Source organism: Xyrauchen texanus, chromosome 49 (genome assembly GCF_025860055.1).
Source record: "Xyrauchen texanus isolate HMW12.3.18 chromosome 49, RBS_HiC_50CHRs, whole genome shotgun sequence".
Lineage (NCBI taxonomy): Eukaryota > Metazoa > Chordata > Actinopteri > Cypriniformes > Catostomidae > Xyrauchen > Xyrauchen texanus.
In genome coordinates, this window is record NC_068324.1 from 5,380,839 (window position 1) to 5,394,018 (window position 13,180).

The following is a 13,180-nucleotide window of genomic DNA, read 5'->3' on the forward strand; positions in this document are numbered from 1 at the left end:
GATAAGACTGGGCTCCTTAGAGGTTATGTGTGCAGGGACAGGTTGTGGACTCAACGTTTTCTTAGTGTGACTAGACAAGCCAGTTCCCAATTGACAAACACATACACACACACGCACACACACACAAACTCAGCGAGACAACAAAGGTCAAATATACAGTAAACCGTATATTATACAGTATATACTGTATACTGAGAATGAGAGACAACAGTGTGGGATTTACGTCAGAAAAAAAATACTTTGAGAAATAAATATTTGGAAATAAGAAATGCAATTCTAATTGGATTTACTGCCCTCAGCAGTCTGTTACCAAACCTTGCACATGGGGACATTCTTTTATAATAAAACACCACTTATTATAACACCCTCATGCCTTTCTAAATGTGTAAGACTTTCTTTCTTTTACTGAACACAAATTCAGATTTTTAGAAGACTATTTCAGCTCTTTAGTTTCTCACAATGTAAGTGAATGGGTTCCAAAGCTCCAAAAAATACACAAATGCAGCATACAAGTAATCCATAAGACTCCAGTGGTTAAATCTATATCGTCAGAAGCGATGTGATAGGTGTGGTTGAGAAACGGAACAATATTTATGTTTTTTTATTTTTTTTTACTATACATTCTCCTCCCTGCCCATAAGGTGGCAATATACACAAATGAGACTCGCCATAAAAGAAGAATGTGAAAATGTTTAATTTATGTTTAAATGAAAAATGCATAGTAAAAAAGGACTTAAATATATATCTGTTTCTCACCCACATTTATCATATCTCATCTGAAGACATGGATTAACTTTATGCTGCCTTTTTGAGCTTCAAAATTTTGGTACCCATTCACTCGCATTGTGAGGACCTACAGAGCAGAGATATTCTTCTAAAAAATTTTGTTTGTGTTCAGCAGAAGACAGAAAGTCATACACATCTGGGATGGCATGAGGGTGACTAAATGATAAAATAATTATCTTAACTAAATTAATCAAATTAACTATCACTTTAACAAGTAACTTGTACCACCTAATGACAATTCTATTGTTGACTTTTTTTATTCATCTTATTATAAAGAATCAACCGTTTTAACATGATAACCCCTTCTACAAACAAATGAGCCCATAATCCCCACCATGGGTACCACACATAGAAAGAAAGAAAATAAATGTAGACTAGCTTTATTTACAGTATAAAAATAATGAATTGATTTTATTATCAGAAGCATATTTCTACCTTTAGTGATAAAGTCCTCTACATCTTAAACCTGAAATGATCAATAGGCTTTCTTCATTCTGAATAGTAAATAAATTACTCATATAGAAGCTAAGCATGTTTGAAATTGATTTAAAAATATTCTTTCATATCCAATGCAATATTTACATGTACTTTTTAATAAATGCAAGCCAATGTCCAGTCCCTATTCTCTGCTTGAAGAGAGACATTCGTTCACAAACAAAAGAAAGAGAGAAATATACATTGAATAATACATGGAATTAACTCACAATGATACAAAACTTTGACTTTTTTCATAATACTGTGCACATAGGGGATTAAAGCATATTAATGTATGCACGTTTTTCTATAAAACAATAATAAGGTGCCATACAATGTCCAATTAAATTAATTTACTTGCAGATTGATGCAAAACTGAAATCACCAATATATAAGCTTGAGCAGACACCAACTTTCAGAACTGAATCTTAATCTCTGTGGTTACCTTGCAATACCTCTTTACCAAGTAGAAATCTCACAAAAAAATAATAACTCCACTAGCAAGCAGTTAGGACATGTCATGAAGAACCACATACTGTATTAAACAGAACAAGAGCCATACTAATAATCTCAACAGAAATGAACAAGAGGACTTTAGTTAGTTTGCATGAGCATTATTTTCATTAAGCATGACAGATATTAGTCATCATGCCATACGTTATTTTGAGGGAGAAGAACTGACTAATTAATTGAACTTAGATGTGTGACAGAAACATGAAGTAATGGACATAAAATGTAGTGTATACAATGGATGTTGTAGTCCTTCAGACTCCTAACTGTTTGTTTAGCCTGTTGAGCGCATCTCCAATGATGTCCAACTCGTGTCTTAGCTCCTCCACCACGTTGTTGATGCTGGCCGTGTCCTTCAGAACGTCCACACTCTGTGTGTACGGATTGTAGCGTACTGAGAATGGCCGCTTGATGGTCTTTGCAAACTCCCTAAAAGATTACATTTTGATTTAAATGTAAAGTCTTAATTTAGGTTTAGAGTAATGCACTCAGGAGACATTTTTGAAATACGCAAATGTTATTATGCAAAATTCACTGTTTGAGTTTTTTATTTACACACCTCATTTTGACTTTAGCTTCCTCAAAGGTGTCTGAAACAAAGTAGACATCCTGAAAGGTGGTAATGATGCACTCCTGTTTGCATGTCACATTGGGGTCAAATGGCAAGATCCTGGAGTTTCCTGAGAGTGCATGCTGGAAGAAAAAAGAAACGACTATAATCTCTGTTTATCAGGTGAAAAATATGCATTACACATCATGAAGTTTTTGTCATTACAAGGAAAGTTCACAAAAAAAAAAGAAAGTTCTCATCATGTACTCACCTTCATGCCATCACAAATGTTTTTGACTTTCTTTTTTCAGTAGAACAAAAATGAAGATTTTTAGAAGAATATCAGCTCAGCCTCTGTTGGTCCATACAATGCAAGTGAATGGTGATCAAAACTTAGCAACTTTGAAAAGCACATTAACGCTGCATAAAAGTAAACCTTGTGACTCCAGTGGTATAATCCATGTCTTCTAGTGCGATCCTGTTGATTTAGGGTAGAACAGAAGTAATTTTTACTGTACTGTACATCTTTCCATTGCAGTCTCAAGGCATGATCATGATTTCAAGCTTGATTACACTTCCTAGTACTTGACGCATGCACAGAGTGCTAGATGGAGCTAGGGTGTGTAATCGAGCTTGAAATCATGATTGCCAAGGAGACTGCTGATGTCAAGATTTATAGTGAAAAATAAGTTCTCAGCTAAAATTGATTAGATTGCTTTGGAAGACATGGATAATTTCATTATTTTGGTCACCATTCACTTGCATTATATGGACATACAGAGCTGAGATTTTCTCCTAAACACTTTTTTGTTTCTGCATAAGAAAGAAAGTCATACATATCTAGGATTGCAGAAGGGTGAGTATTTTGTGATTATGAGAGAATTAAAAATTTTCTTTGAACTATTCCTTTAAGCGAAGACTTCTGTTCCCTTAAAGAGGTTCCCTACCTTCAGCTCGCTGATGGAGGACAGCAGACCAGCTCCATATGCTCTCAGCTTCCCTTCTTGCTTACAGAGGCCAAACTCCACAGTGAAGAAATAACACTGAAACACAATATTGCATTAATATTAAGACACTTTGTATTATTAATAGCTATATGCAAAATGTGATTTATTAATGCAATCCTTTTTAAACAACACCACAAACTGAAAGTTCAAATTTGAATGCCTGTCATTGCTTACAGTGGCAAGTTTCTGGATGGAGTCATCAGATGCCCCCAGTGATGCAAGACCGATCTCTTGACTGAACTGAGCGAAGCTGGGCTCGGCCAAAAGAGGAACGTGTCCAAGCAGCTCATGGCATGTGTCTCTAAATAACAAACAAATTGACCAGTGACCAGAACAGATTAGGGTAACTATTCTTCCATATAAATGCATATTTGATTATTGCTAACAAGGCTGCAGATGGGGTCATCCTTTATATATATCTATAAAAAAAAATAGATTTTTTTCTTAAGGTGAAATAAATGTTTAACATAACTTTTTATAGTTAAGAGTTAGAAAAAATTATAATACTGCATATGTCACGGTCCTGCCACTCTGTCTGGGTTTTTGTGTGACAGGACCATGACATCATCCTATGTCTATCTTGTTTTTCTTTGTCTATCTTTTTCTTTGGCTTTGGTTTTGATTTCCCTGCGTGCGCTCTTTGGTCTGTCCTGCGTTTTATGTCCGGAGCATGGTGGCTGGATCCTGACTTCCTTATCTGGTTCGGGTTCGGGCTGTGTCAGGATCCGGACACTCATGCTCCATGTTCTGTCTGTTATTGACGTGAGTGCATTGCGGTTATGTCATCTTGCTGGCATGCACTCACATCAATAGTTTGTCTGTCTCTTGCAAACACGGGTGCATCTCGCGTCACACTCACGTTGCGTTCCTGGGTCGTGAGCTGTCTTCAAGTTGTGCTGAGTTTCGTCACTTCGGTCTGAGGTTTGTGTGGGGCCGAACTCTTGCACAGGTGTCCTGTCTCGTTTTCTTTCTACAAGTTCCTGAGGCGTGCATTGCGTGGTGTTTGTATCACGATGTACACTCAGGCTTTGTCTAGTGTGGGAATGCGTGGCATTGTTTTGTTGGCATGAGCGTATATTACCTTATTTTCTTGGCGATGTGCGCTCATGCCATTCGGGTGTTTGTGTCTTGTCATACCCTGCCTAATGTTTTTCCAGTTATTAGTTAATTGGTTACACCTGCCCTATTTTAGTCTACTCATGTGTGCTGTCCAGTGCCAGTTCGACTTGTTTCATGTTCATGTTGGTCTCGTCTTTATTTCCCATACCTACTTGGTCCGGTCGGACCTGTGTCCAGTTTGTCTACCCCAGCCCTGCATCAAGAGGGTGCCTGTCTGGATTATTTTCCCCCTATGGGGTTTTTAGTTCTTTTTGGTTTAACAAATCCTTTTTAGTTCTCTCACTCTGCGTTTGGGTCCTGATTTTCTACAACCTTGACAGTATATTATATATACATATATTATATACTTTATAATACATTTTTGAAGCCATGCATAATTGCTTTATGATTCATGATTCTACAGCCTTGTTTTACTTATTGTTAGCTATTGTAGGCAGTACCATCATCAAGGGCCTAAAATGTATTTATTCTACGATAACATATTTTTTGTATACTTACGGCTCAGGTGTGTAGAGAGGGTCAGAGCTGTGTCTGACATACTGAGTACAGTGAAACACACGGAAGGCCAAACCCGCCAGGAAGTCTCGTGGGGAGAGATACCCGGCCACAGGCCTGATGGTGAAGCCAGTACGCTCTGAAACAGTGGAAAACAGCCAATGTCATAGCATAATTATAAATCATAACACATAGTAACCTGTTGATTTGGCCAGGGCCGATGCTACCTCTAGTCAGAGTAAGCAATTGCAATTGCAGCAGACAGACGGACAGCGAACATCCGGTCAAAAGGGGCGCCCTGGTCGGTTGGTTGCCTAGGCTAGGGTATTGGAAATCACAGCACCGGCCTGGGTTTGAAAAAAAATGTTCTCACCTTTGAGGAAGCGTGAGACATCTTCCAGCTGTGGGATGTTGTCTTCGCGAAAGTCGCAGTGTTTGGTGAGCAATGGCAGGTTCTTCAGGTACTCGCGACAGGCATGTGTGGGGTAGAGTTTATTCAGCTCCCTGAACACAACTCCCCATGTTTTCACCTCCTCCACCGTGAACTCAATACGGGGTACTGGATCTCCACTATGAGGGAGGCAAAACTTTAATCAGACATTATTGAAAAAAAAGAGGAACTTTTATTATTTATTTTGTAATAGTATTTTATTTTAAAAAGTATTAAGGTAAAAACTGGGGCCATGGGTTCATGAGGGAACACACACTCCATTAAAGGTGCACTCAGTCATTTTTCCCACATTAAAAAAGTTTAACTTCAAAAGAAATGAATTGTCAGTTTGAAATATATGTGCAAAATCATGACAACTCACATGAGATGAGGACTCTTAGTCATATCATTAACCTTATAAATGCTGTTTTATTCTATATGGAGAGGGTCCCCTCATGGGGTTTACATGATTACATGACCAGCCGAATAATATTCTCTGTAAACGCCTTGTTTTTGGACACTTTCACACTTGGATTAAATGAATTATGGCTGACTGTGAAAAGTGAATTTCTACAATGGCATCGTTAACTAAAAACTGTTGCGTTTAAATGATGGTGCATCCACACCACTAGGTGTCAGTGTAAGTCCAAGACGACATGCATAAAAATGACTGAGTGCACCTTTAAATACACTGTAGGCCTATTAGTAGGCTAAATAAATACCAGTATAATGCTGCACATTGGATAAATGCATGTGCCAAATGCATAAATATAGTATAATATGAAATATATGAAACATAATATTCTAAAAACTCACTGTTTGTAGCTCATAGCCAAGTCTGCAAAGTACTTTCTCCTTTTGCGATAGACGTTGTCCTTGAAACCCTGTTGAAACAGAATGCAGCAGTGAGTGACATGCGATAACATCCGACGACGATCTCTGATACTGATGACGTAGCTCAAGATAAAATGCCCTGCTTACCGGATGATCGGCATCTAGGTCTGATCCATACATCAGCACACGGTTCGCACATTTATCCAGATCGGAAATCTTCTTTGGGAACCACGGAACGTTCTCCATCTCTGCAAAACATTTTACAGAAGTCGAATATTTAGTATTTCATAACACACTGTTTCACTTCAACAATGTCACATCTAACCAAAAACAAATAAATAAATAAAATACAATAGTAGATTTACCACTTTCTTCTGGCAAGCGGTTGTCCGGCGCGTCCATCTCGAGCACGTTCACGTGCTTCCTCAGCAGCTGAATGATCTCGTGCAGCTGTTCGCGGTTACTGTCGCAGTCCACGAAGATCTCGAACTCTGAGTTGCGTCTTTTCGATTTTCTCGACTCAATGTGCACAAGGTTGACGTGGTTTTCCTGTTGTCATATGAAACAACATGTTTTTATGTTAATTGTACAGCATACCCAATGCTCATTATGCCCAATGCTCAGCCAGTGTTTTAAAGTCAAACAGAAGAATGCTAGAAAAATAACCAATGTCATTATATATGATCAACCTAAACAAAAAGGTAATTACCTGGAAAAGTTTCAGTGCCTTGACAAGTCCACCAACTTCATTTTTTAGAGAAAACACAAGAGCAGCCCGACCCTTCTCTGTTGACACGGTTTTGTTGTCTTTATTCTCCTCTATCTTTGGAAAGGCAGATTTGCTCATCTGTAAGACATGTGTACAAAATGTGTCAAAACCAGTGTGATGTACATTAGGTCCAAAGAATATTCAGAACTCTATAATTCTGTGAAGATCAAGATTTACCCATACAAAAATCGAGAGTTCTGGCAAATGTGCCACAAATACGCAACTCTTTATTTTCACGTGCAAATGAGTTTGCGCCAAACACTTCAATATCACCAAAGGTTTGCTGCAGGTTCACCACTTCAGGTGCAGAGCGGCGAATTGCAAGCTCATTTGCATGTGAAAAACATTTGTGGGAAATTTGTGACAAGTTTGTCAACACTTTTTTGTAATAATTTTTTTTGTAAAGATACTTAGTTTACAAAACACATTTTTACCCTATACCCGATCTCATGTCATATGGATTTGTACAAGTTTGCTAAATCGTATGAACTCGTGCAAGTTTGTTCGTATGAATTTGTACAAATTCTAGCGGTGCAAATACCCGGATGTGCGCTGCGGAAGTAAGCGAAAGTTTCCTGTGTCATACGTGTACATGCTTATTAATTTTATGCCCTAACCCAAACCCCATCTCTACACCTAACCTCAGAATATACAGTCTGTCAGGGATGATTTGAAGTGTAAAGAGTATGTTGTATTTGATGGAAGGAAGAAATAGTTGCATTTTAGAAGGAGACGAGAGAGATTCACCTGACTGGCTGTTCTAAAAGTTGTATGACTTGGGTCGTAAGATTTCATACAATTTATCCAACTCGTAAAAATATGTACGATTTCTCCAGAGTGCATTTCTTTTACAATTATTCATTAGACAAAACTAAACAACCCATATGCGAATAACTGTCCTGATAATAATCGATTATGTCAAGCCAAAACTTATGCATGACTTACTTTTTATCCTTACTAATAAAAAACTGAAATTAAACATAAACATCAACCATAAATATTTTTGAAAACAACCACGGCCCATTTTAAACCCTAAACCTAATTCATGTGCATCAATCAGGTGTGATTTAAAAAAAGAGTGTCATAAACAACACAATCACACACTCAAACAAGTATGCTGCATTCGTCCAAAGATGTTAAACCTCCTTTTTGAATGGGATAGTTTTGCATAGCCTACTGAATAGGCTATATAGCGTTAGTTTTACTTTACCAGTCAGGACACGAAAAACGTATTTAGGAATAAATGCTAAACCGGATTATTGTAGTTAACACAATTCTTAGTATCTTAATGGGTAAAAACGAAGACGCAAGACGGACAGATCTAAGGCCAACGGAGACAGCTGCAACAATGGGTCAACCGATTAAGTCGCTGGCGCGGGACAGTATGTGCGGGTCACTTAATCGTCCTCTGCCTGCGTCAGTTCAGCACCGCGGGCCGCGCCAGTCATCATGACCTGCTTAACGTAAGCGGCCGCCAACAGAGACGAGGCGACGCCTGACGAGCCCTTTCCCGAGGTTGCAGACTTGGGACAGGTTCAAGATTTAGTGCTGATAGAATAATTAGACAGATGTATACAAATATGAAATAAGTGTAAATACAATTCTTTGTTTTGCTTGCACATTTAGCCTATCATTTTAAGTGTTAAAACTACAAAACAACAGCTTTACGCATCCCTCAAACAAAGCGTTTTTTTTACCCAAACCTACTAACCATGTTTCTTTTATCAAGCATGAGGGAGAGTAATCGTCCCCGTCTTCCCGCCAGCATTATTCCCAACAGCATTATTGAGTGCACTGACCGTGCACGGGTTTCAGAGTACTGCGATTCACCGTCTCTCTTTAACAGATACGGGCCAATGTCTGTCGTCTTAAAGCAATCCCATTTGAAGTGCGAAGAAGCCTATTATTAGCGCCCTCTTGTTTTAATCTAACTCTGGATTAGCTGCAATTAATCACTCTTCAACGCACATCTCTGTTAAACACACTTAATTTTATGCATCTTTGGCTTTTGTCAAAGTCATGATTGTCCTATAGATACCTGCCATGTCCATTCTCCTAACCACACGTCATTACTCTATATGATTTATAGATCTATATGGTTCCCAACGATCTATTTGTGGAATCATAAGAGTTAGCGACATAAATTATGCATTAAAAAACACAAGCACTATCACTGCGCCTAAATTCACCTGTTTATATCATGACGATTTCCGGATAAGGGGACATACGCAAACCAGCCCAACAAACAATTTTTGGCTTCCAAGAGCTTCAAGATTATTTTTAAAAGTGTTTTTTAAGCAAATTGAACGTTTGTTTTATGTTGTGCATAATGGTGCCCCAAACGTTCCATTAACCTCGAAATTCCAGGAACCTTTCTGCAACCATATTGCAATATTACATTATCAAAAAGAAAACACTTATACATTTATTTATGAAAATAATGTATAAATTATTGTAACATTAACGCGGACCTGTCTTTTTAGTTTTATAATTGTTGAGATATCTATAATATGTTGCAGCATGCATAATCGAATTAATCGAACAAACGTTAGAAATATACGCCTTTTAAATCCTATCAATTATTGGTGAAATGGCTTACTTCATTGTTAAGTTGCTTTTCTTCCAATGTCAGACCAAGGTTCATTGAGTCAAAAGATCTTCCTCTGCGCGGTCCCTCGCTTTTAGTTGAGTACATGCTGAAGTTTCTTGCTATTTATCTGTTCCCTAAACGAACGTGTCGGTCTGTTATATTTATATTGAAATGTATGTGCCGCAATTGCGCACTTTGCTATTTATGAGGACCGGACCATTAGGGAGGGGTGGGGTGCTCGATGGACGGACGGCCCGTTATTCTTCCCCCTGACAGCAAATGGAAAAAGAGGAGCCTCGCTCACGTCATGGGGATATTCATATGAGAGACATACCTTTTCATATTCTCTTTTACGTTCTGCATACAAAAAGATCAATGCGTGACGAGAGTTCCTTTACTGGCAAGAGTTAGGAGTTCAAACAAAAAACGCACACAGGAGACAGCAATTGTTTCTGTAATCTCTGTCTTATCTGTGGGCTGATAATTAAGACAGATATTATAGGTGCATTCATAAAACTAGGTTCAGGTCCATTGCACAATTATGATGTTATAACAATGTAATAATAATTGTATATGCTAATCACTTTTTATCACAAAAGTTATTTAAAACTAAATCATCCCAGATTGTTTTACCATATGTGGTGGTGGTTTCCCAGCCACAGGTGGGGGTTGTGGGGGATCAGGGCTAGTTGTCACATTATTTACTCAGGTGAATATTTCACAGGGTATATTTCTTAAAAAAAAAAAAAAAAAATATATATATATATATATATATATATATATATATATATATATATAGAACATGTTAATGTTTTGTGACAACATGCCCCAATTGTGAGCAAATTTGTCAAATTTCAAGAGTAAAACATTGAAACACTTATTTGGGTGGAAGGTCAGCTCACCAAAGGTTTTCCAGCTCTCTGGCACCACAATGCTATGTGTGTCCCATGCCAGATCTAAGGGTCATGGTTAAATTACGATAAAAGCACTAAAGTGGATGATCTCTCTTTCTCTCTCTCTGGGCCCCCTTGAAGGTTGTAGGTGTCTTAGGACTGTCGATTTCATTTAATTTGATGGGTGGATTGTACTATCCTCTGATTTAATTTGTCTTCATGGAGGATTGTGTACCTCTCTGGACTTTAAGATCTAGAGGAGCTCTCTGAGGTACAGTGTGTATTTACCATCCCTTCATTTAGGGATTGGGTCGCATGTGGCCACCACACATGAGCAGCCTAGATCAGGTGGACTGTAAGGCGAAGTTCCTATCCCAGGATCCCATGCTTTATTCAAGACTGAGGGCGTGGTGGTGGTGGACAACATGAATGAAGGAGGGTGAATGAAATGCAAAGATTGAAGGTATCATTCTTCAATTCTAATCACTGTCACATAGGCAAGTGTGTACAGGAACAAAAACTGAAAACGTAACAGGAAAAAAGAACAAAGTGATTTTCAATTGTTTTGGAGTGAAAACATTATTTTTAAATGCTGGTAACTGGTTAAAACCGGTAATTTTGTTCTGATAATTATTCCATGAAACCAAAGTCCAAAGGGTTAATCACAGTAAATTTTCAGTATTAAAAATTTTATTTCTCAGTTATTTCCAAGTCTTTTTTATTGTTTGCATTGCCGGTCCTACACCATTTAGCACCCTAAACGAGACCCCCAGTAACTGTATCTTGGTACAATGATGGTACAATATGTAAAATCTTGCTATTTTTATTATATCATGGTATTTATATGGAAGGCTACTCAAAAGAACATGTCCAAAAAACATGATATTGGTTTGGTTTTGGTACTAAGTGCTTTCATGTAATGTAAATATTTTGATACACTTTTATTTAGAAAGTATCTTTACCTGCAGTAGACAACCGTTCAGAGGCTGCACTCGAGCCCCGCACTCGTGAGTCTACAGCCGTGTTCAAAATGACACACTAAGCATATTACTCTCACTGTTTTTTGACACAGGTATAACAGAAATAGTAAGAGTAGTATGGTAGTAACGCATTTAGTACACAGTCTATATGTTCTGTGGGGGTGCCAAAACAATTCATCGGAACACACAGAGCGCATTTTGTTTCGGCACAAATTGAACACACACTTACTGGCTCGGTATATCGGCACCCCCAAAGATATTCCGCCCTAGGTGCTCGCCTATGTCGCCTAATGGGTTGACTGGCCCTGATTGTTAGATATGTTATATTAATACAGATTTGATGCTGATGGGTTTTGACTGAAAAGCAGATCTGTAACTAAAATGATTCTTAATTGTTAATTAACTGTTAACTGTTATGATTTCTATGCTGATAAATCCACCACATTGGAAAAAAATGTAATTGCTTATTTTCACTTATTTTGTTGAAGCAAGTGGCTTATTTAGGGCTTTTCCCAGACCAGGTTGCTTGTTTCTCTTGCAAGATCTGGCAACACTGCAATTGGTATTTCACCCACACCATAGTGCAGAGTACTGTTATTTTAAAAACAACGTTATTTAAAATAACAGTTTTTGCTTAGAACGAACCGAAATGAAAAATATTTAGTTTTTAGTCCCTATATACACTTACATTTATTCCAACCTACAGGAAATATCTAAGTCAATGAAAGTCATTTTAATGGTCAGATCAGGTAGAAATAGCCCCTGAAGGTGAACATTTTCAAAATGTTCATGGTTCCATACAAGGTTTTCTTCTTCACCTTAAAATGTTTTTCCTAAAAGAGTTTTTCCTTTCCACAGTTGCCTTTGGCATGCTCACTAAGAGGTTTGCAATGCTACTTTGGAACAATGTGTAAATAAAATAAAAATAAACCGATGATATGATGTCTATCTATACAAGCGTGAACTTGACTAGATGTCCCAATTAACCTAAACCAGGTAAAAGGGATAATGAGGGTGAGTACTGTAAATTATGTACTGTAAATATTTTTTGGGGTTAACTGTCCATTTAATGCAATAAAGCTGCCTAAATATTGCCAGATGAGATGCAGAAAATCTATTCATTTTTAGATTTATAAAACTGCATCAGTGAAAGTTGTCATGCCTTTAATGGAATCATGAAAGACCAGTCACTGAATAAAGTTCACTGAAACTGTTTCTGTTCACTGTCCAAGGTTAAATATACTGGAGTTATTACAATAATCATACTTCCATGTCCTTACATCTACATGCTGCAAGGTCATATGGTTGTCAATGTTTGAGGTGTGTGGACAGTGTGTAAACTAAGGAACGCTTGGAAAACCCACCTGGCGGAAGGTAAACAAACTCCTATCAACAGGACAGGCCTATGGAAGGGGCAGGGAGGGGGTCGAGGGCTGGCAAATCAAAGTCATGAATCTAGAGAGGACAGTGATACTGTACAGTCACCGAGCTGATTACAAAGCCACAGCCCCATGTGCCTTTGAACAATCTGTGGGTCTCTGACAAGGGAGTTGTGAGGACTAAGGAGCTGTCAGATTCAAAGAGGCAATGTTACATAAAAGAGAATTATGTGCAATTTGCCAAACCTCTTTGTATGCATGCTGTTTCTGATTTATTTAGGAAATAAATGCATTTTGTTCAATTGCATTGAAATAATTTAGCAAAATATCTAGTTCTGAAGTTATAAATGCAATATCTAACCAA

The 13,180-nt window shown here is 37.9% G+C and overlaps 1 protein-coding gene across 3 annotated transcripts; it reads right to left on the minus strand.

The window, feature by feature from the left end:
- Positions 1 to 810: 810 nt before the first annotated feature.
- On the minus strand, positions 811 to 9,720 carry LOC127640441 (tryptophan 5-hydroxylase 1). 3 transcript variants are annotated; one of them, XM_052123022.1, is made up of 11 exons: positions 8,686 to 8,819; positions 6,915 to 7,052; positions 6,571 to 6,754; positions 6,353 to 6,453; positions 6,188 to 6,255; positions 5,315 to 5,511; positions 4,945 to 5,080; positions 3,502 to 3,628; positions 3,268 to 3,363; positions 2,330 to 2,463; positions 811 to 2,199 (listed from the first exon to the last, which is right to left on the minus strand). In XM_052123022.1, the coding sequence occupies exons 1-11, from the start codon at positions 8,755 to 8,757 to the stop codon at positions 2,025 to 2,027; spliced, it is 1,428 nt and encodes a 475-aa protein (XP_051978982.1). In that variant the 5' UTR covers positions 8,758 to 8,819; the 3' UTR covers positions 811 to 2,024. The 3 variants fall into 3 exon arrangements, with proteins under 3 accessions (XP_051978982.1, XP_051978983.1, XP_051978981.1); XM_052123023.1 differs by lacking the exon at positions 8,686 to 8,819 and adding an exon at positions 7,722 to 7,754; XM_052123021.1 differs by lacking the exon at positions 8,686 to 8,819 and adding an exon at positions 9,574 to 9,720 and having other exon boundaries at positions 812 to 2,199.
- Between the last annotated feature and the right edge of the window lie 3,460 nt (positions 9,721 to 13,180).

Coding starts and splice junctions, on each gene's coding strand:
- LOC127640441 (XM_052123021.1), bottom strand. CDS start 9,669: ATGTACTCAACTAAAAGCGAGGGACCGCGCAGAGGAAGATCTTTTGAC. Junction 3,364..3,501: donor CCATCCAGAAACTTGCCACT/GTAAGCAATGAC, acceptor ATTGTGTTTCAG/TGTTATTTCTTCACTGTGGA. Junction 2,464..3,267: donor CCTCCATCAGCGAGCTGAAG/GTAGGGAACCTC, acceptor TTTTTCTTCCAG/CATGCACTCTCAGGAAACTC.